General features: G+C 40.0%; 1 protein-coding gene across 1 annotated transcript; it reads right to left on the bottom strand.

The window, feature by feature from the left end:
- Nucleotides 1-11145: 11145 nt before the first annotated feature.
- Nucleotides 11146-20614, bottom strand: LOC145440159 (uncharacterized). Its single transcript, XM_080317740.1, has 17 exons — nt 19992-20614; nt 19766-19931; nt 17232-17366; nt 17057-17169; nt 16721-16999; nt 15737-16042; nt 15564-15675; nt 15381-15495; nt 15107-15295; nt 12872-13082; nt 12688-12793; nt 12474-12614; nt 12248-12415; nt 12024-12121; nt 11452-11563; nt 11299-11396; nt 11146-11231 (listed from the first exon to the last, which is right to left on the bottom strand). The coding sequence occupies exons 1-17, from the start codon at nt 20077-20079 to the stop codon at nt 11146-11148; spliced, it is 2523 nt and encodes an 840-aa protein (XP_080173866.1). The 5' UTR covers nt 20080-20614.
- Between the last annotated feature and the right edge of the window lie 3670 nt (nt 20615-24284).

Below are 24284 nucleotides of genomic sequence, written 5' to 3'. Positions count from 1 at the left end.
ATTGCTGGATTCAATAGTAACGACATGAAATTGTGATATACTGACTCTATACGTAGTCGTTTCAATTAGCCGTCACGAATTCGACCAATAAAGCATTTTGCGTCGGGCGTTCAATGTTTTAATAACGAAATTGTTGTTTCATCTTTAGTCTTGGTTACTGGAAACAATTACATTTGTAAAAATATTTTCTGATATCCGTAATACGCAGAGTGATTTGTACCAACATGGGATATCTTTCAAATCAAAAACATTTCGCACATGTAAGTCTAGTTTTACAAATCAATATGTTAATAACAATGTTTCTGAAAAGTTTGTTGGTATCGTAATAACTTTCAACACAACCCCGGTCTAATTACGTCGTAATTTAATAATCAAGTCATGATCTACTATTACAAAATCTCGTATGTCAAACCAATGTGTTAATAAGGATGTTTACAACATGATAACTTTCGATGTAACACCGGTGTTCGATCGTAAGAAATGAATTCTTAACTACGTTGGTCAGACATTCAAATATCATATACTCAAAACATATGTTAATCTCAAACTGTGCGCACCGAGTAGTAATTGCTTTAGGTTACAGAATAGTAACGAATTTCACAGTTGAAAAAAAAATACGAGTTGGCGGACTATCGATACAACCGAACTTGCTATGGATTTTGGATTGTAGTGATTACTCGCGTAGTCTTGTCTACTTTTCGTCAGGATACTGTTGATTTGGTTGGGTAAGTTACAAACGGATTGACTTGACAAGGTTTTTGTATTTTACTCTTTTGTGTATGGCAAGATGTTAAAATGTTGAGATGTCATAGTGATAGTATTTCTGAAACTATCTTTGCCAAACGGAAAGTCCGATCGCGAATATAGCTGTAATATTTCATTACTTGTTTCAAATCAATATGCGTATAATTTCGAAATGTGACTGGGTGAAAGTTGGTAGTTATGTTTGTCAATCTATTTCAATTCAGATTATGTCAAAGTCGAGATATTTCATTTTGGAATATCTGAATTTACCTTTAGTACATCCCGCGAATGGATTCCGACGCCGCACTATAACATTTTTGATAATAAGGACTCAAGGATTTTCAATCAACAATAGGCCTACCGGATTTTTTGGTAATGCTAGAGTTGGCAAATGATAAGTTGCGTGTTTTCGTTAAGCGTTTGATTTCTCGGTAATAAATACAATTATTGCATGTGCATACTTGTGATTCTTGATTCTTGTTTAGGTAGTTGGTATTGATTCTATAGGTGTCAAACAGCAGTGTGGAATGTGTGAATAATTCGATGCGACTGAAGTTGGAGTCAGCAATATTCAAGTTACGTTCGAATCAACTGATCGCGGTAAATGGATTTCTCAAAGGATTAGAGTTGTACCGGATCAACACATTCAAATACGAATCAACTTGGTTTGTGTAGTGAGTTTCATTTCAAGTTGACAAATTGACACATTGATTGAATATTCTCATGATTCGCATCACGCAACCAAAGTCAACGTGAAACATATAGCGATCGCGGAAAGTATCAAATCTTGGATATTCAAGTCACCGTCTGCGACGGTTCTGTTATTCGGTGCCACCCGCAGTGTATACCCGAAAGTACGAATCATCGCCGCGTCCATAAGAATAACGATATATCATTGTCGTACTCGCCGTAATTTGGAATATACACATTAACTAAGGACCAATCACATGACTATTTACTTGATACATATTCAACACGAAGTACGATATGCCAACAACGAAGCCGCTTGCGACCGATCCCTATGCTGAAAAGGGTTACCGTGCGACCACAAGACACAATAGCCGCTTGCGACCACCGCCATAAGACATAAGAGCCGCTTGCCACCCCCGCCATAAGAATAACGATATATTGAAGTCGTAATCACCGTAAACGTTGGGATTAACTCGAATCGGTCATATTTAATAATTGGGGATATACACATTAACTAAGGTTCAATCACGTGACTATTTACCATACCTGATACTTCTTCAACACCGATCGAGAGATGCATATACCCGAAAGGGCGATTCATGACCGCACCCATAAGAACACATAGCGAATCACCAGAGATCTGCGACCACAAGACACAATAGCCGCATGCCACCCCCGCCATAAGACACAATAGCCGCATGCCAACTCACCCATAACACATAAGAGCCGCATGCCAACACCAGTTTTCACGGCACCGTGTGAGCGATCCCTATACCGAAAAGAGTTACCGTGCGAGAGGGGCCACAAGACGCAATGGCACCGTGCGAGAGATAGGGGGGGTCAAAAGGGTCACCGTGCCAACACGAGTTTCGAGGCACCGTGCGAGCGGGCCCATAAGAGCCCCAGGCACCCCCAGTGCGATCTATATAACTACTGATGTGGAATGTGGATTGAACGGCCTGACACGGTAAAAAGTTATATCTGTTAGCATTTTACCAATCAGTACAATGTTAGTTTCCGGTTAGTTCCGATTTTATTTTATAATATGAAGGTACAATCGCTATACTGATATTATGGTTGCCAGTGAACTCGGCCCTACAGTATTACAACATATACTATATAAAACAACTTAGTTGCTCACACAATTTTCGTAATCAACCCTTCTCTTTTAAAAAATCAGTTGACATAAATGCTGCCAGAATATTTTAAAATCCTCTTTTAACAATCCTTCTTGGTTCTGCACATCTATATTGACGCTCACCCACAGTATCTATTAAATTTTTTGGCTGTGTCGTACATGCATGGTTGCAGCCGATGCTAAAATGACTCACAGCTAGTCGGTACTTAGATAAATGTGCATTGTTAAAAGTTATATTAGATCCTAGTATGCAGCACTGCCTCTCTATGCTCAAGAATCCAACAAAAACTAAACCAATTGGGGAAAATCAGTGAATTAGTACGCCAGAAAGGTCGATTGCAGCACTCCCCCACAGTCGACATACGCAATTCCGTACCTTTACTCAAGCATATCCCGCTACGGACTGATTTCGCCGGGAATCTATCTTATAGCGTTAAGGGGCGTGGCAGTTTCCAATCATTGTATATATATCATTGGTCCTTGGACCGACTTTTTTCCTCATTTATATTAATGATATTGCTAATGCATCTTTTTTCCGCACAACCCTATTTGCTGATGATACTCACCTCTTTATAACCTCCAGCACTGTCGATGATTTGCATGCATCTGTAAATAGGGAACTCCTAAAAGTGTCGAGAAGGCTGCAAGCAAACAAACTAAGTTTGAATGCAGACAAGACCGAGATGCTCGTTTTAAATAATGTCAATCATAATCTCACTGTGAACATTAATCATAAACAAATCTCCATACGTGACTCACCAAAATATCTCGGCGTCACCATTGATTCCAAATTGTCTTGCAAGCAGCATATTGAATGCACAATATCAAAACTAGCTCGCTGTGTGGGAATAATGACCCGTCTGCAATCTTTGGTTTCCAGATCAGTACTACGAAGTACGAACCATCTACTTCTCTCTTTTCCACTCTCATCCTCTCATCTGCAATATGGAATCGTAGTATGGGGAAATGCATGCACAACATTTCTGTGCAGAATTGGAACCCTGCAAAACCGTGCGATACGGCTGATCTCATCCGTACCAATTTATCGCCTTACTACCGATCGAATTTTGCGAGTTGATGAACTATAAGCAATGGAGTCACAGTAAAAATAATTATTAAAAAAGTACCGAAACCATATTAAAATGTCCCCAATAAATATATAAACATCAGAATTTACATCTGGGTACATAGCATGCAATAAAAAGCAGGATCAGGTATCTGCTGTCCTGGGCAACAGTCCTCGTGCGTCCATCGACCACAGCCGTCACACGCAACCTGGAAACAAGTTAGAATCAATATACTTTACAAATGTAATCTCGTTATTGCGTATAGAGGAGATGTGGTGCCGATGCAAAATGATCTCTGGCCCTCAAATCTTCAGCCGAGAATATATCTTTTGCTGACTCAACACTTTGATCCAAGCTCTACGTATCGCGGACATGACATGAATATCTGCTTTTTCAAAAAATATTTCTGAACATTCAAAATTTGTTGCTCGAACGCATCATTGGTCCCCACCCGGTGAATCCAAAGGCACACGACCATGGGACCAGTGAGACATACGCTCAAAACCTCATATTTTTCCTATTGTTTTGTTGTGTTATATAATCTAAGCTACAGCAAGTGAAAGTCAATGAAGAATGTTTCGTCGCCACCTTCAAGAATAAAATAGATTATATCAACTCAAATGTTGGAGTAAAATCACGTTTCGATTTATGCCTAAAATAACAAAATTATTGGCACATACATATTACCCGTAAATCGACATTTTGACTTTCAAATACCTCGTTATAGCGATAAAATACCACAGATAACTATGATTAGCAGCCTCTATATATGTAGGCGTGTTTTTATTGTTAAGTGATTAGTTGATTCAAACATTTCGCTTGATTTGGTTATGGTACCATAGGCCCCCCACCCTATAAATATTGTAATTGAATTGAAAATAGTCAATTCGAGGATGGTATTGAATTGAAAAAGATATGGCATTATATACCCTGATACAAGTCCTACATTTCAAATTAAAAATAATGGCTGGTTTGTTAGTGTGAAAGATTCTGCCAGGATGCATTTGTAGACAAACTCGCGTATTGTAATCATAGGATTATCACAGAGAATTTTTCAAGTATTTTCGGTCCCACTGTCTCATTGACGTACCACTAGGGTTGCATTTAAAACAAACGGTTGTTTAAAACACTTAGTTTGAACATGTTTTAAACATTGTTTTAAACAAATGCCATTTAGAAAAAAACAAAATTGTGTTTTCTTCAAAAGTTATATGAATTATATAACATTAACCCTCGGACGATTTGCACACGAAATAGTCGACGCATACTATATGGAAGGAATGGAACCCTCGACATCGTCACCGCTTCAGCAATTAGGCCTGTAACATGCAGGCTATATATCACTTGAACAGATTGGATGTTTTGATGATGATGGCCCTACTCCATAAAAATTCTGCATGATGAGGTAGAAAGATATAGGCCGAGTAAATACTTCGGTCGGTGTAAACATGATCGTTGCCGACATCCATTGTTTCATAATAGTAAAATTAAAAGCGATATTGTCGCGCTCTTGAGTCTTGACAATGGTCCGACTGCCAACATTAAACGAACACAAATGAACAGGTCTGGCTGTGTTTCTCTGTTGGGCGAATATACTGGATATTGTTTCGCTGCAACTAGTACATGCTATGCCAACCGGACGGAGAAAGCATGCTCTCTGGAGTTTATATCAAGAAGTTTGTACAAGCTCTTCGAGCGTACGCTGTACAGGTACGAAAGATGACTAAGTCTAATTATTGTGCCAAGGAGTTGAAGGACAAATTTCGCGGATGATGAAGCATACTCAGGAGCAATGTTCCCTGTAATTTTTCACGAGTCTGCGCAAACACGCCAACTCACTGCGCAGGCCCTTGGACAACGGTGCGCCGATAGGCCCCACACAGGTTGATGAACCGAACTTCTGGGGGGCTTTGCCCCCCAGACCCCCCTCGGTGTCTCTGCTTTTTGCCGGTACTTATCGTCTACATTAGGTACCCGATTAATGGTTGTATCGCCTTGACGCGCGAAATGCGAAAATAATATATAATTCATCATTGAATCGGTTAATATGATCGGGAATTGCATATGTGTTGCCATCAATTTTTATCCTATCTCCGCTCACATAATCAGATTTACCGTTAGAGCTGATCGAGTGAGGTGTATTGGAAAAGGTAGGCCCTCTAAATAACAATAAAACATCTTCGGGAGTACCCGTTGATATAACGACTTCGTTACATGTTACACATTTCGTGACCTCATATCTGCTATGTCAAAAGATATGGAAATCACCCAAACGTACTGAACTGTAAAAGACGTACACGATTTCGAATTGGTATTTCTTTACTGGAAAATAATGTTCCCTCGATATGGCATTTGTCTTGTTGTGGGACTCGGATCGCCAGGACAGGAACACTCAGCGCCAGCCATTTAGGCGCCTATATACAATTAAACATATATGTATAATTGTAGATATATATCGAAGTTTTCGGTCAGCACAAGGGCAGTCCTTTTCGGCCAAGGTTTTTTTCGCTGCTGATCGTTCTGGCGCACTTCTCGCAGCTGCATGTTACATAGCCTATAATTTCATATGTCTTGGTGCGTTGTGGCGCGGTAATGGCCGACTCCCAAGTGGCAATCATGCTTATTTTTTGTTGTGGAAAGGGTATCCAATAATCAAGATAATTGTCACTATTGAATCGCGCCTGGCGCGAATTTTTTTTTTCAAATTCCAAATAACTACATAATGATTTATGTTCATTCACGAAATAATTTTGGGTTCCCTTTGAGCACGGTCCCTCAAATTGAGGGGGTTTGGGGTGCGGTAGTTAAAATACGAAGTAAATCTTACTCAATGTTCATGCCACGCGGAGAAGACTATTCGTTAGTTTCTCGCAGATTAACTTGGAGCTAGCCCATTGTTATTTATAACTTTGCTAAACCATGTTATTTCGCCATTCCCAGAAATTAATGCGCTATTGAAATGATATCAGTATCGCTCACGCCTATGAGACAATACTACAAAAAAATCTCTTTCGTGCGGCGCACGTGATTGCAAATTCTCATATCTTTGCGGAGCGCAATATTTACTTTTGCGGGCCGCACTTAATCCACGGTTTCAGACTTCAGTGATAACACTATTTTCCCTGGCAATGTTCCCTCTAATTTTTCACGAGTCTGCGCGTCTGCGTGGTCCCTTAGACAACAGTGCGCAACGACTAAAAAAAACATCACTTCGGATTTTTTGTGCGCAGATACCGTTTCAGCACTGCGCATTTGCGCACGTGCGCAGCTTAGAGGGAACATTGCCAAGGAGGTAATGAAGATTTTCCGACAATAAAATTATCCGTGGTAATATTGGACGGGAGCAGCGAACATAACCAAATATAGACCTCGAATAGTGGGGTCCCGATCTAAGCAGTCACTTATTGTACTCAGCATAATGATATGTCGAGGACATTCTTGACTGGTCAAATGATAACCCGGTCTATTTAAAGAATTTAAATGATTGGTAGTCGGGATCCCAATCTTCAATTACGATCATATTTCCATTTTGTAACTTGTAACAATCGCAAATCTGAGAAATGTATTGTAGACAAAAATTGACAAATCAATGGACATACAAATAAATATATTGGTGAATGTAAAAGGGATAGGAAACGATCTTCAATGTATGGAATGAATGGAAAAAGGAAAACGTTTGAGCAGCCACATCGTTCGCCGTGCGTGATCGCACCTCTCCGTAAGATCACCCTACTGCCTTTTACTGTCGACTAAAAAGAACTTCACTTCAATGCAAGCTGATATTTTCTGCGTTCAATGAGGACTAGCTAATGATAACTAATGAATCCGACATAAAACAGTATACCCGCCAAGATATCACATCAATCACTTGAGTTTAGTTGTTATCTATTAAAACCTGACTTTATGCCGCCACGATTCTATCACGAAGATAACGAGATCATCACGAATAATTTCAGAGAATTTATTTACCGTGTTACCGAGGTCATAGCAACTACTGATGTTGAAATTTGCATCGCCGACCTGTTGATAAATGTATATTGGCAGTATGCTCGTGCCATGCAACGCTGAATAACGCCATAATATGTTGTCAGCACACAATCGCTGTGGAATCAATAGAATCCCGCGCGCCTCTATCATCGGAAACATAAATAACATGAATTTATTATGAAGTTAACAGTACGACACTCTATTAATGAAATGAACGTAACTTGATACCGTGTTGCCGAGTGAGCATGGAATAATGCATTGTATCATTTCCATTGTATAAAATGCTAAAATGTAAGAGGAGATCTTCACAAATTATTTAAGTATTGCAGCAAACAATACGTTCATGTTGCCGAATTCATTCCACTCGAAGCTTTTCGACAGGCTCTCTTCAGGAACGAACGCCAGCGAATGAGGTTGACCAAGTTCGAAATATAGGAAGAATTTGGTCGTTTTGACGTAATAATGACAAGTACCCAGAGTCACGAACGGCAGTAAACAACGCACGGTTACGGTACAACTATAGAGTATGACTCATATTCTATAGTACAACCATAGATAACTAACCTACGGATGGATACGCTACCCCCGTCGTCACGTCCGTAGGTTAGTTATCTATAGCAGTGGTTCTCAACCTTTTCACCTCGCGGACCGGTAAAATTTCAAAAAATATTTGGCGGACCGGCGACCTTCCAAAATTGGAATAAACCAGAAATTTAAAGTATGTAACGTTTTTTTGCAAGGATTGTACTAAAGCAGGGGTGACCAGCCTTTTTGTTATTCACGGCCGCATTTCCATTACTTATTTAGCCTATACGGCCGCCATCCTGGGCATATCCGCAATGAATTATAACTGGACGCTAAGTACTCATGTTGACTGTCCAGAATCCATGTCCATTTCCGTTGAACTCCTGACTAATCTACCTTTACATATCAGCTTACTATACGTGCCGAAGTGGCGAGTGATCATGTTATGAATAATGCCATTACTGGGCCGAGCTATTGTCGCGCCAAGCGCGAAAAAATTTTCAGATTCACGAGTGAATTTCGTCTAATATTAGTAGTTCCACATATTATTATCAAATATTTATCCGTTTTCCGCCAATGTAATCAGATTCAACGGTAAAGTTGATGACAAGAGTATTTTAAAATTGTAGGGCAAGTTATAAATGATGATGCATCTTCGGGTAGGCCAATTGATATTATATAATCACTTTTTCGCAGTCGCAGTTTCCATGTATAATGCGCAAAATGTTACCGATATTTTGCCTTAAAATAGGGGGTGCGTATTATACATTGGTACAGCAAGCCTTGAAAAAAAATTGACTCTATCAAAAACTTGAAATCACACCTTTCGCCTTGTTTGTTTTCAATCGCACATCAGCTCTAGCCATCGTGTCCCGTAATTCGTACTATAGAGTGCAACGCGCTGCCAAATAGAGAAGCGTGCTGCCAATTAACAAGAGTCGCCTGCACAGCACAGCGCCTGCTGAGTTAGTTAGCCGTTTGTAGGCGAGCGAAATTGGGTCGCTGATTGCTACAAGCGTCCGCGGCAATTCTTGCTGATTCATCGCGTCAACAACAGGCCATAACAATCGCATACACAGGAGGCCATGTGCGCAAGATATAATCGCTTGCGTAATCAGTCGCATCTCCGACAGGACTGGTGCGCCTGACATAACCGTTGGCCTGAGCAATCGCATCTCTAATTGTAATAGGCTTCGTGCACAAGATGTCGTGTTTTGCTAGCCTGAACTGTCGCGTCGCCGGCCTCGCAGGCTTTGGCGACTATCTACTCTCGTTTAAAGACAATTTCGGTAATTGTATTATGATTAGCGATGGTTATGTCATGATTGTTCGACAGTGACATCGCAAAACAGAACAACATCGTGTACTAAAACACAACTATTCATGTACTGCGATTGCAGGGTGCGTACTATACATGGGTACAGGCTTTTTCCCAGAATTTACACGCCATCGTAAGGGTGCGTAGTATACATGGTGGCGCACTATATTCGGAAAATTACAGGTATGCCCATTTTCACTCGAAATTCTCCGAAAAAACATCTGTAGTAAACTCCGACTTCGCTCCAACTGTCACAAAATCGGCAAAACTCCGCTCCAAATCCAGTCCGACTTCGCTCCGATGCTCATCACTGCACTAAATACAACTTTGACGATCCACAATATTTGTTATGAACGTATGCTAATCACGCAAAGTGTTGAAACCGTGTCCGATACAACTTCAGCGTATTGCTCTTCGCCTCAACTCGGGGCCTTATAATATGGGGCAGGGCACCATGCCATGATATTCTCTAAAACGGGGGCTCTTGGTAAACAAAGGATTAGTTTCGCATTTTCAGAACCATAATATAATCATCATCCCATGATGCGAAAGACTGCTTATTCTGTCACAAATTGATACCTTCAGGGACGCATCAATACGGATCAAGCTCTCTGCACCTTCCGCATAGCTCAATTTGCAGCTTGTAACAGCCCATGCGAACGAATTTAGAATGCTTTCAAAATTACTTAATTGAATAGATTTAAAGTCAGTCACTTCTACTTCTATTTCAAGTAGTTTCAATTGGCCTAGGGAAGAAGTACTTCTACTCGTACTTGAGTAGATTTTTTTCGTGGCTACTTCTACTTCTACTTGAGTAGATTTCTTGACTACTGTGACCACCTCTGATGGTAACTCTACTATACTAGACCCATACACATGATGTCCGGGGGGGGGGGGCGTACGGGCGTACGGTATAGCAACTTTTTTGATCCTATGTTCTGCTTCTTTTCCCTGACAGTGTACCCCTGATGAACATTTACTTCAATCCCGTGTACACAACGAAAATGACAGATAAGCGGATTCACAACGCATAGAAGGAAGGACTGTCAACACATCGTGGTTAATTGGTGCAAAACCAAGGTCTTGAAGTATCATTTATTTTCAAATTTGTTAGCCCAATATTATGGTTGTAACATATTTTAGATATTTAGTACAATTCGCATTATATGATATAATGATGTTCACAATTTATACAGACTATATCATGATATCTCGTAACATTGTTGCACTGTTATCGCCCGTCATCGTTCTCACGGCATAAAGCTTTGTCAGACAAATCTCAATCATAACGTATGTCAAGACTTTCCGCAATTCGCATATGTAAAGATTCCACATATCTGCAACATAAATATTAGCAGTAAAATTTCGAGCATCAAAAGTCACAAACGGGATTGTTTAGTGCAGGGATTCCCAATCTGTAGATCACGAGTCGTTTTCTGGAGGCATGAAAAAATTTGTAAAATGCTAAATATTTTAAATTTGTCATCTCTATATCTAACCCACTATAATTCTAAATGCCATAAAGTCTTTTTTGAAGGTTTGAAAATAATTGAAGAGTCATTTATTATTGAAATTTTTTAAATGGGGCCACGGTGTAAACAATGTTGGCAACCTCTGCTTTAGTGAAAATAATTTGCAGCACTTTAACGGGGCTATTGAAGTTCGATTAGTTCAGTTTAGTATTCAGTTCGATTACGGCTCTTCTCGTCGCGAATTACGTTGTCGTAGACGGATGCCGACTTCATTGTTTCGTACTCGGATTCTGGGAGAAGAACATATAGCAGAGCTGTGTAATGAAATATCAATTTAGGAATGGATATACTCAGTACCTTTTTGACCCTTTGATATATCATTCCGGTGTGGAACGTCAGCATGACATTCTATTGGATGTGCCCGCTGAGGCTGAGTTTGCTTACTTCCGCGAAATCTGTAAGACGTGTATGTAAAAGGACGAATACACCATACGGTGTCAATTAGCTCACTTATGATCCGCGCATCTGCAAATCAACCCTAAAATTACCAGCATCATTACACCTCCGACAACAGCCATTGCTACCCACCAAAGACTTTGATTAGTTGGATCCGCTGATGTTTCTGAATGCATGCGAGTTGAACTTAATTGAGACCGTTATTTATGTGTACCATTAACGAGCTTTGCCGAATAATATTTAAGAGGAAGTTGTAAGTCTTCGCTTTTCTAATGAACAACACCTATGCCTTTTATCTTCGCGCCTGATAAACTTAACCAAATTCCCTATAATTTCAATTGCTGATTGTACTGGTCAATAGTAGGAAGGGTGTGAACATGCAGTTTAAGTAATGGGATCTCGATGCTTCTGAGATTTGCGTTTGAAAAGGAGCATTTACAGTGAGATATGTTTGCAAGAAGTGCACACCTATAATAATTCTATAAAGATAAGATAGACGCATAACTCGGTAAGCTATAAATTACCATGATCGATTCGTAATATCAGAATTATCGCATATTCGCGTCGCATGGCGTAACCGCATACAAACCTATCCAAAAGCATATTATAGAGCCAACAATACCTACCTACCACAGAATCATATCGATGAACAAATGTGAAGGATTCCGATTGCGCAGTAACAATTGAATGTGCATCAACCGGCGTGGTGGATACAACGGACACACTGCATAGACACAATATTAACCCCGTAAATGACTTGCTGCGAATCGCCACCAATCGCATGCGCAATTAATTGAAACACGCGCAATGTTTTATACGTAGACAGTAGACACGAATAGATAGATCATACCTGTATGTCCTATTTATTTGGAGTGGCCAGTTGACGCCCGCGTAAACGGCGATTGCCTGCTTTCCAGATTGACTACTTGGAGGGTTTGAAATTGCATAGCTATCACATATTGAGGGTTTGTTTTCCCCCAAGACCACGGTGATATTGTCCTTTTGAATAGCATCATACCTATATGGAACGGCGTATTCGAATAAATATCATTGGTAAAACATTATCGTGCTACAACATTGGAAGGGAAGCTGCGATGTATTCGTCCACATCTTGAGAATTTGGATCACTCGCACTGTTTTTCGACAATGTTTGCATTTTTTCGATCGTTACTGCACCAACCACTCCTCCATCAAGTCTCACGACGAAGAATAAACAACTGGAATATATGCAAGATTTACGATAGGTATGTATTAATGTTTTCTAGCTGGTATGATATGGAAATACTTTACCTAATCAGTCCATTAATTTCATCTGGGACATCAACAACAATCCCAAATGTGGTGGCTGATTCACTCACAAATGTTGCATGAGAAGGTTTCGGTAAGTTGTATGGAGCTTATAACACAAGGAATATAGAAGTGAATACCAACAGATAAACCATCGCGTCACGTATGCTTGCGGTTGTTGTCTTACCTGCCATACCCCCCATGCAATCTCCCAGTGCTCGCATCCTTGTGCTGTCGCCAGCAAAATTCGATGCGATGATATCAAATGAGTTTTGGCTATTCGGATCAATTTCTGTTGTGTAATTATTGTAAGACTGCGCAGGTAATTCAACAACTCTATTGATGGGAGTAAAGGTCGCCGTATCACGCACATTCACCGGAAAGGAACTTTGGTGCACCTAAAATACAAAATTTGTGATATCCAGCATCAGTGCACATGACGTGACCCAGTCAATAGACTACTTTCATTTAATACAGTATACTGCCATGCACAATACAATTATTTCACTCGTTTTTATTGAAGAACATTGTCGTGGAATGGGTGGATCGTGGATGTTGTCCCTTATACAATACCAAATATATAAAGAGGCTCTGACGATCAAATGTAATCATATTCAATACAACAATGATTAAGAAATTAATAACGTAGTATTTTCTATCCATGTATGGTACACTAGGGGTGTTCAACACACGCTCTGCTGGTCAAATGTGGCATGCAGAAAAAAAGTCCGGCTCCTAGAAGTGTTAATTTGGAATGGTGTGCGGCTTGTTAAATTTGACTTCATCTGGTACGTTTGAGCTGAGCTAAACCGAGGTGAGATAATCGTGCCAAAACACTGAAATCACTACAACGTGCATATTATTGACATTACATAATTTCCATGAATATATTAATCAAAATGTATTCAATGACCTAAAAATGTTTATATCCCTCGCGTAATTTACCTCAGATGCATTGATAATTGGTGTTAGCAGGACAATTTTTTGCAAATTTTGCAACTTCTTTCAGCTTCTTAAATGCTTAGAGTTTATGTTTAACCTGGCGATGATGCAACACGACGCTGGTGAGACATAGCTTTGAGCATCTTTGTTCTTACGCGCACCCACATTAACTATTGACCGAATCAATCGGAGATAAATCAATATATAAATCAGGGGTCACCAACCTTTTTGCAACCGAGGGCTACTTTTGCGTACTGATTGAAGCGGCGGGCTACCATTTACTCCCACCATTTATCCGCACCACACTGAATTTCCGCTTTGATATTCATAGCACTGGGCAGGAATCACATGGTAGTAAGACTTCCAATATAGTCTTTTAAATCAGTATATCTCATTTCAATTATCTAGCTACCAGTATTTTTTACGAAATCATGAATTAGCCAACTTCGCAGAATGTTTGTATAAATTATACAACTCAGATTTCAAAATATATCATGTTCCACTTTAGACTGGACGGATATCATGTTATCTGTTTCCATACCAATCAGTGGAAAGCCTGGTATTGTATGATATCAGCTAGTGCGCTGTACTCTGGTATGCAACTTGACACTGCAACTCTGAGTGAGCGTTTCAGATATGCATTAGTCAAGCGTGTTCTGTATTTGTTTTTGATGAATTTTATGTCTGAAAAGGCTGATTCACAACGATAAGTTGAACCAGACTCTCTGGCAAAGTTGACAGCAGCTGCGCAAAGGGCGCCTACACCAATGTACGTATCCGTATCAACAAGGCAGCAATCGTTTGCTGCAGTCTGGTTGGTGGGCTTTGAGGTGGAGGTCATTTCGCAGTAATACAATTTCAATCTCCGACTGTTCAGCATCCAGAAATGACAAGATTTCATTATACCGTACAGTAGCAACGATTACAGAAATTTAGAAACATGGTAATAAACTGCGTTGAGTATAAGAGAAACAAGCTGTGTCAAAAGATGCAATACGTAATGGGCATACAGATAATGAAAATCTGCTAGTACTTCACAGCTGTTTGACTCCAAATAGTAATATTGTTTACTACCTTGGCATTGTTTTGGATGTCTAGCTATTATAACGGACCCCCTGCCATTTCCAGAAGACAATGGCATTCCGTCATGTCGCCTGTATAGGCAGTGTGTATCTTCAATTTCTGGTGATTCTATCACAACTATATATTACTATTGTAATTGAAGATCTTTTCAAGTGTTCATATATATATATTGTCGCTTGTAAGTTACATGTTAGTTTGTTTTACACAAGAATTGCGGAATCCATCAATATTTATATTTAAAAGCTCGCTGGAAATAATCTAACGAATATTGGTGAATGCCATTTTTGGAACGGGCTCGCGGGCTACTCGTCTGGTCCTCGCGGGCTACCTAGTACCCGCGGGCACCAGGTTGGTGACCCCTGATATAAATCATAAAAGCGCAACTTCAGGCAATTACCTTGAAGGTTATCGTATCTCGTGCATAAGTTTGTTCCCTCCATTTCCATCGGACTTGACAAAGCGATCTCGACGTTCTGATGCCGTTAACCTTAGTAACAGATACATTGGCAGCTGGGTTGGGTACAGTATTGAAAAACGTTGCTTTGTCGCTTAAGTTTGCGATGCAGTCATTCGGACAAACGGTGACCTGGAACAACGAATTACCAATTTAAGATGCACACACAAAATCTGCTCTTTTGGCGGATTTTAAAATATTTCGTATCTATACTCACGCTTATGTCATTTAGACCTTCTATAGGTGACAATTTGATCTCGGTGAAAATTTCTGATGTATTTTGAGGAACGACATTGAACTTTCTTGAGTCCGAAGAACTGTTGCCTTGAATTCTGCAAAGGCATGATGCATAAATACAACCACTCCGCCTCATTACCAATAACTGCAGCATTTGTACTACGTGTGAATTATTCCGAGAGTCTGATTATCGGGTTTCCATGACAAGCCAACTTCCAGCGAGTCTTCAGTCCAATTGATCACTAGAGCTCTCAAGATGGTCGGGCGACGGAAAACTAGGTTGCGAAGATATAATAATAGATTACTGCCTCACTTTTATAAGTTAAGTAAAGTTACCCCTCAATGTAGTGCTCTTAGTAACCGTCACTTCGTAACCTACTTTTCCGAGTCTATTTCCTGCCACGCAAACGTAAACCCCGTCATCTGTGCAAGCACTGCTTTCAATATGTAGCGACGCAGCATTTTTGCTAATTATCTGGTAAACTCCAGGGCCCGTGGAGTCGTTACGAACAGAAACACTGCTCTTGGTCCAATATACTGTTGGAGTTGGGATCCCTGTCGCTCTGCATTCAATAGTACTCGGACCGCGAGTAACCGGAGATGAGGCTTCAATCGGTAACTCGCTGACAATCATTGCTGGATCTGTAAGAGGGAATTTTATAATGCTCCAGCTCATTTATATAGTTCGCGTGCAATCTCGATTCAGTCATACTGGCATGACACTGGTATCGACTCGATTGATGTGGCTATCAATTCAAAAGTCGAAAAAAATGAACATATGGAGCTTATTTCATCTGTGAAAATGGATTTTCGGCACTCGGTCATAGCAAATCGACTGCGTGAATCTTCAAGACGCGTCCACCTCTATCAAGAAATGCAGATAAAGGATTCACTTTGAAATAATGAAGGTCTTCCCAGTGTCCACTTTTGTTGCTGTTTATCAATAGCCTATACCAGAGGTCTCGAACTCAAATGTGCTCGCTGGCCAATTTCCTGCATGGTTTTGATGACGTCGCGGACCGCAGCATAAATAATAGAGATATTCAATTCCTAAGTAGGCCTTATTTGACGGGACCTTGTGGACAGGCATTCCACAAACATCGTGGAAATGTAATTTACTATTGTACTGTTTGCGCTTGATACAGAAAAAATATCACATTTTCAAAACTATTTGCATAAAATTGATGAAGAGCCCAGATGAACCTACGACGGGAATTGAACTGGGTCCGCCACATTTCTTTGTGGGAGCTTATCGTTACCACTGCGCTATCTCCTCCGCCTTGTCAGGTTTGTTTATGAACATGGTTTTTTACGTCTTACCTTGCACGAACACAAACGTACTGGCACTTCTCTCGTAGTCGTTGTTGTTGGTTGCGAAAAATTCGTATAATCCTGTGTCGTTTTCCGTCACGGCTAGAATTTCGTATCTCCACGATCCGTTTCCCATCAAAGTGGAGTCCAGCATATCTTCGTAGTTCCGGTTTTTAAACAAATTGATCGTCACTGGACCTTCGAAACTTGTAACGGCAACCAGCAAATCAACATTGTCACCAACTTTTACGTATTCTTCCGTTGTCGTGGAGTCAATAGTGAGCAAGTCTGCATTACAAGATATTATATTTTATTATATATCGGTGATACTATTTTTTTCTGTACTTTTCTCGCAGATGAACGAATGGAATTCGGCATTTGGTATCTCTATCCATGTACGATTAACGGGAATGACGCAAGCGCCCGTGCCATCAATTCCCCCACCTTCTCCTGCATCCCTGCAATACGATAGGAAAATATAGTTAGCAATAAGCTACACATATTTATTTCCATTTATTACCATTTTGATTGCTCATCTAGCAAAGGCTCTGGGTCAATGTCGTCATATGGATTCGCGTCTGTCCAATACCAGCCAGCTCCATTTATCAAATCAGTTTCGTACTGCAAACCGATACGAAATGTTTCGTTGCATCCGCTACGCCGTAGAATAATAAAAATAGTTTTACAGGTCCATATGTCGATTTGTCGATGTCAATATACATTTTATACGATTGCTCTGATTATGAATTAAGTATACCGAATCGATTTACACATATGGGCTTATAAATATTGGAATTAAATCGCGCCGGATCGCCCCTCGCGTGTACGCCGCTGCACACGTCATACCACAACAATAGTCAATACGGCTACTTATCACGCCTTATTTCCTGCAGTCAATGGTCTCGAAGACATCTGTAACACCAGGAATCATATTGATGAGTTGAGTGTTTCCATTGACCCCCAGGTAATCCATGAGACTGATTATTAACCACTGCTATGGAGCAATAAAATTTTCATAATTCTTTGTGGCCCATTCGAGCAAACAGGAGGCGGGTCTACACTAGAGGTCGACTGATACAGGCCGATACCGATACCGATATCTCGACACACTCACAGGCCGACAACCGATATCATATGCCGATATTACCATGAAAGGAGCAGAGAACAATTTCACCTAGAATATTATACATTAGGCAAGATGGCACATGTTCATGCCACAGAAAGCTGAACAACAAACGAGAAAGCTGATATTGAAAAGAATTATTGCTTAATTGTGCACATTCGTTGAAAATTGGGATAACCCAAAAAACAAAACATGATACAAAATTGCAGATAGGTCCAGAAAAGGTAGATTGTAATGCAGGAGGCATAGTTTCTCTGCATGCTCACCCGGTTAAATTCGTCATGCAAGGGTAAATCCGTCATATATCACTATTTACGTCGTCGATTTCTTGAGATTGAGCAGACGGAGCATTGAATTTTCAATAGTTTTGAATTTTTTTAAAATATTAAATATCGGCCGCAATATCGGCCTTCATAGGCCGATATCGATAATCGGAAAAGCTCTAAATATCGGCCTCGATAATCGACTATTTCGATAATCGGTCGACCTCTAGTCTACACCTCCAGGTTGCAAACTGCCTCTAAAGAGTAACAGGCAAAGAAAGGAAACAATAAATGGAAATTTCTCGGAATGTTAGTTCTCCATATCGTAGTCAATTATTGGAGATGGTGGGAACGTGAGGTTCACGTTCGCGTTCGGTGTGTGAACCTAAGAAATTTAGAGGTTCACGTTCGCACACGAACCTTCGTAGGTTTTTCACTATGAACCTTTTCAATTTTTTCACATCATTATACTATCTTTCGTTGAAATTCATTGCATTTCAACTGTGGTGCTCTCTATGCATGGCGTTAGCAGCATAAAAACAATCAACACTAAACACTAAGATCATGCTCCTTGCCAATCTCAAAAATTTTGCTTGATTTGTTACAAAAGTTTTCTCGAACTATTCAGCTTTCCGTTTGTAAATATCTAGTGACTCTCTATTGTGAGCTTGACCCGCAATCACAAAACATCAAGAATGAAATACAACACCCGTAGGTAGTCAGCAAATGATGCTGATTGAACCCATCAATGAAATTGATATAAAGAATACATCGTTCTCTCATGTAAAAAGTCTGGTAGGCGTACGGGATCCATCTTGATTTCAAAGGTTTATTGTGTCATAAAAACCAAATCGCGACTATTGGGGTGTTGGCTGCTGTATAACTAATATTAAATATTGAAATCTGATTAACACTCTTCTCAATATCAATCTAGCAATAGTCGAATATATTATCCGGTCTGGCCTGGGCCGTTAAGGCGTAAGTAAGTTTATATTCCCTAGCAAGACCTCGTCTAAATTGTTGATAAAGTGACGGTGGATATTGAATTTATGGGATTATTCAACCATTTGATTGATCCAGTTGATAGATTTGGTAATAGTTCAAAAGTCAGCATATACTTCAGCATAATGCAACCTTAGTAGTCGCTGGTATCGTGTACAATAATGTATCACTTCACTGAAATGCAGGGTTGGAATTAGCAATATGACATCACGTGACGTAATATAGGTTCACGTTCGCGCTCACAGAAACTTTGAAAAAGGTTCACGTTCGCACGATCCTGAACCATTCAGGGGTTCGCGCAACCCCTAGCACTTATATAATTAATTTCTCAAAATATCTGCTGGTTGGATACCCCTGTACTACATAGTCCATAGATTGATTCTAATCGAGCCTGACCATGATTTGTCATTCAGATGATTGTACCGCCAATTTCCAGCGTGTCACACAAGAATATCGCTATTATTTTACATAATGATTTTTTTAATTTGCACCAGACATGTGAAGCGCGCGATTCGCGGGCCAAATGCTGTCTCCAGTAAATCCAGTAAAGAAGTGTGCAGTGTGCATCCGTCTAAATGCAAATAAATACCCATTCCATGTAAATATTGGATTCAATATTCACGTGAAAATAATAGGCATTTCACATTTTACATGTTCTTGTGTTACCTTATGATGTTATTAATGGCTTGTGATACATTTCCATTATTTATATGAGCCAGATATCCACCATCGTAGTTTCTATTACAATCATAGTTTGCTTGACGAAACGGCAACTTTGAAAGAACTCTGGTGTAACGATAGCCGGCAAGGGTGATAACCCCTGTTGCGGGACCTACAAAATTGATTTACTATAGATAACCCGAAGAAATATCGCTTTTAAACATTTACCTACATGCTGATAGAACTTCCTCCGTAAGTAATATCACAGTGAATATTCGTAATGAGGTCATCATAATCGGCGTATTTTTCACGAAATACATTGCGTATTCTCATTCGATTTTCAGAAATGGGTTATTGTTCAGTTTTTTGTCGGAGACATGCTTATCATGAAGGTTTGACATCAATCTGAAAGAAGAATGTCATATTATTGTTGGCGACATAATGTTCGTTCCATATTTATGCATGGCGACGTTTTAACCCAAGTCGAAATTATATCTAATTCAAACAGCGCTGCTCGAAATACGTGCTGAACCGCCGACCCGTGACAAGTCTCCCGCCGGTTCGCAAGATGTATTTGAATTTTATAATGCAATTCCAAAAATGCTACAAGTTGGGTGCTAGTCCATTAAATAGCGAAATAAACATCAAAGTTTTAATTTATTTATACATGTGTAATGTATTTCGTGCATGGCGGTGCAATGGTCTACTTGGGCGTTCATCACAGCGGTACATGTGTTATAACAAACTTTAAAAAATGGCTTACAACTCGTTTCCGACAAGTTATATGTGAAAGTTACGGAGACTTTTAAACAAACTTCAATCAAGCAATTCTTGGCGGTATATTGAAGCCTATATGGCAGAGTCACATTTCCTTCAAACGACACCAAACGATCTCAACCCACTTAGTGGTTTTTAACAAGACTGCACGAACTTTGCCTTTCAGAAACTTCAATAGAACCAAGTACAAATATCTAGTAGCAAAAAGGCATTATTAAATGGAGTCTGCAATATTTCATTCAAGTGGCCGTAATTAAATTTAGGGTGATATTTGTTTTTAAGTTTTACCGCTCCACGAGGTCAAAAAGGCGGAGAACCACTGGGCTAGTGTGACTCGTCATATTTGTAACCCCGTCGCTAGGAAGTTATATGCAGGCTGTCGCTAAATTATATAATCAGGACCGTAACTGCGGCGCCCCAAACCCCCCAATGAGCTCGAAGAGCCCCAAAAGTATTTCGGTAATTAGCATAAATTATAGGGTATTTCTTGAATATTTATACAACTTTTTCAAACATTTTTAGCGCTGGGCGTGATTACTTTCCGTCATGTATCTTGATTATTGGGTACCGTTCCCCGAGAAAATATACGCATGCTCTATAGACGTATGGCGTTTTAGGCCATGTAACATGCAAGTTTAAGAGAAGCGTGCCAGAACGATCGGCAGCGAAAAACCCTTGGTAGCCGAGAAGGACTGCCCTCATGCCAACCGAAAACTTCGATGTATTGTATATATACATATACGTTTGATTATTCTTAGGCGCTGAATGGCTGGCGCCGAATGTTGCTGTTCAAGCAATCTGAACCCCACAAGAATAATGCCATCCCGTAGGGAACGATCATTTGCCAGTGAACAAATACCAATTTGAAATCATGTGCGTCTTTTAGTTTAGTATTTTTTGGCGATATCAATATCATGTAACGAGGTCATTCCATCAACGGATCCAGCGGCAGCTGTTTCATCATTATTCACGACCCCTAGATTTTCCAAGACATGTCAGTCAGCTCTACCGGTAAATCAGATTTTGTGAGCAGAGAGAAAGAAAAAAATTGATAGCAATACACATGCAATCTCCGATAATATTGACTGATTATGGATAATCGAAATTTTTCGCGCTTAGCGCGTTTAGGCGAAATAAGCTCGCTCACCAAACGGACATGCAATACAGATGGTAAGTATAGCGTCGAAAAGCGTATATCCGGAACGGGGTCTTGGGGCAAATCCCCCCAGAATTCCGGTTTATCGCCCTATGGGGGGCCCAAGACCAACGTTTTGAAGGGGGGCCTGACGAAATGCTGTTACGGTCCTGTATATAATAAGATATGATTTTGTTGTTTGGTTACAAGCTGGCTCTGACAAGTGACAGCCGAAAACATCCAGGGTCATTTCAATATGAATACAATAGACAATGTTGCTTGTGTCAAATGGATATTGCGTGATGATCACCCGAGTAAAGCACAAGAAATAAATCCCAAGTTCACCAAACTAATGTAACTGCTACATTCTCAGACTCTACGATTTTAAAACTCCGCTTGGTAGTTTACGGAGTGGGAGTTGCGATAAGCCAGGTCCGGCCAACCCGTGGCCCGCGAGAAGGTTTTGAGTGGCTCGCGAGGTAATTTCCGAAATTTCTAATATCATCAAAAACGGATTGCACAGATTGTGAACTTGCAAGGCCAACCAAAAATTTGATTAGTCTGGCCGCAACACTTGAGATGTGATGACTAAAATATCAGCTCCGACGCATTGACAGATCCATCAGCCATTCACATATTGGTATATCTTCGTAAACTACAATAAAGCATCAGAATAATTTGCGATGGATTTATCAGAGGTAAAAATTTTCTACAAGCTTAGCGCAGCATGTTGTCACTCGATTTCTTGTTTCTAATATTGTTGCCCTTTTGTGAAAATGGAAGAACACCTTATGTATCAGATTGAGTCTAACTATATTCGCGAATACGAGACAAATGCGACCTTGAGTTTACGCTCGCAGTAAGACCGTCGACTATGAAACCTTGGCATGAAATGATGAACACATGTTAGTCGCAGCTTTCGATATCGATACATGTCCATGCGCCGAATAGCCCAGTCCTCGCAATCTTAGCCCAGCGATACATAGCAGGCCCGCAATGTAGTCAAGTGACCATATTATTGATCTACGAACTTAACAAATTTTTCGCGCATCGCGCGACTAGTGGCCCGCGCAATAGTTCGTCAATCGAATGTGGCCCATTGCCGAAATGTAATAGCCGTCGAATATCATACGTTTTTATGATGTATTTGTACAATTTACATATTGGAAAACTTGTTATTGATATTATTTTTCTTCAGATGCTCCTTTAACAAATTTTTCGTCTTCAAATAGATGACGAGCGGGGCGAGTGCGAGGGGAAATTTTTGAGATACGACCACAGACCTGTCACTTACCGATTTTCTGAGATATGTAATCGATTTATGAATTATGGTTTCAATGTTGAAATGCCTAGCAAGCTCACAATAATTCTTTCTCGCGCTTAATGCAATCATTCTCGGCTATAAAATTACTTGGTTGATACTGCCAAATGAAAACATGCCGAGGAGAGTGAGCCGAGCACACTTTTGTGCGAGTATGGCCGAAAACCAAGAAAATAATGATGACCAACATGAACGTCGCGGGACATTCTCAGCGATATGCGCTTCCTTTTGAAATTGATACAGCATTCCCTTAGTTTTCGTCGGGCTCCGCTCATATAGCGCGTCGGAAACGAAAATACAGATCAAAACAATATTTCCAAGGAAAATAATAACATTGTTTTGTTTCAGAGTACAATGACGAAGTCTAATCCCATATATCTCATATATGTTTGCAACTACATTGCTATCAGAGAATAAATATGCCTACTATAGTCTTTACGTGGAAAAATTATACGAACCCTACATTCATAAAAACGTAAACAAAAGTTCACACAAGCAAATAAACCTTTGAAAACGCAACATCATTCTGACCTGAACGAACAGTACCCAAAAAACTAAAATTAATAAATCTGCCCTGTCCTCGAGACTGTCAGACAAGCCATACAACCAACATCGAATCAAAAGGTAGGCTAGTCCAGATTTCCAATGCTCGCCATACCACAGAATAAAGATTATGTTTACCAATAATAAACTATATTTCTTTGTTGAATTTATATTTAGTTCGTCCAAGGTACTTTCGTTTTTAACAACTGCACACGCCTAATGCGTCACGTGAACGAAGTGCTGATGTATTGACGTGGTAGCTTTAAACCTTCATTAAGGTGCAGCTTGCTATTTCGATGTTTTAACTTTGCTATACCCACGTCGTATACCAAACTCGTAGCATCACCCTTTGCCCATTTTGAGGTTGAAACACCTGAATTACAGACGTCGCCCGCGCATGAGAAAGACTAGAGCGTATTTGTGATACTGACTGAACCACTTACAATGGGATCAAACATAAACTGATCACCAAAAAATTCGAAATCAATCGAACAACATCGTCAACTAACGTATCAGTTTATTTCATGTGAGCAACACTCTTCAATTGTAAGCTTTATATTTCGTATGATGTAACAATTATTTGTATTCTTGTAGGGTGTCAATGACCTAATTCTTCCGTTGATGGACCTTTTTAACCTTCCGGGTACGATACGTAGGTTATACATTTTATATGCACCGATAGTGATTACTGTAATACCAGTGTAAGCGTAACAATTCAATTGTCTCTAAGAGAAATACCACTGTTTATT

The sequence above is a fragment of the Botryllus schlosseri genome, chromosome 6, assembly GCF_051294905.1.
Source record: "Botryllus schlosseri isolate E-star chromosome 6, Bs_hap1, whole genome shotgun sequence".
NCBI classification, from domain to species: Eukaryota; Metazoa; Chordata; class Ascidiacea; order Stolidobranchia; family Styelidae; genus Botryllus; species Botryllus schlosseri.
Note: the sequence above shows the minus strand (reverse complement) of the source record. Positions and strands in the feature narration are given on the sequence as shown.

Coding starts and splice junctions, on each gene's coding strand:
- LOC145440159 (XM_080317740.1), bottom strand. CDS start 20,079: ATGTATTTCGTGAAAAATACGCCGATTATGATGACCTCATTACGAATA. Junction 17,367..19,765: donor GCCATTAATAACATCATAAG/GTAACACAAGAA, acceptor TCTACGGCGTAG/CGGATGCAACGAAACATTTC. Junction 11,397..11,451: donor TGCAGATGCGCGGATCATAA/GTGAGCTAATTG, acceptor CACGTCTTACAG/ATTTCGCGGAAGTAAGCAAA.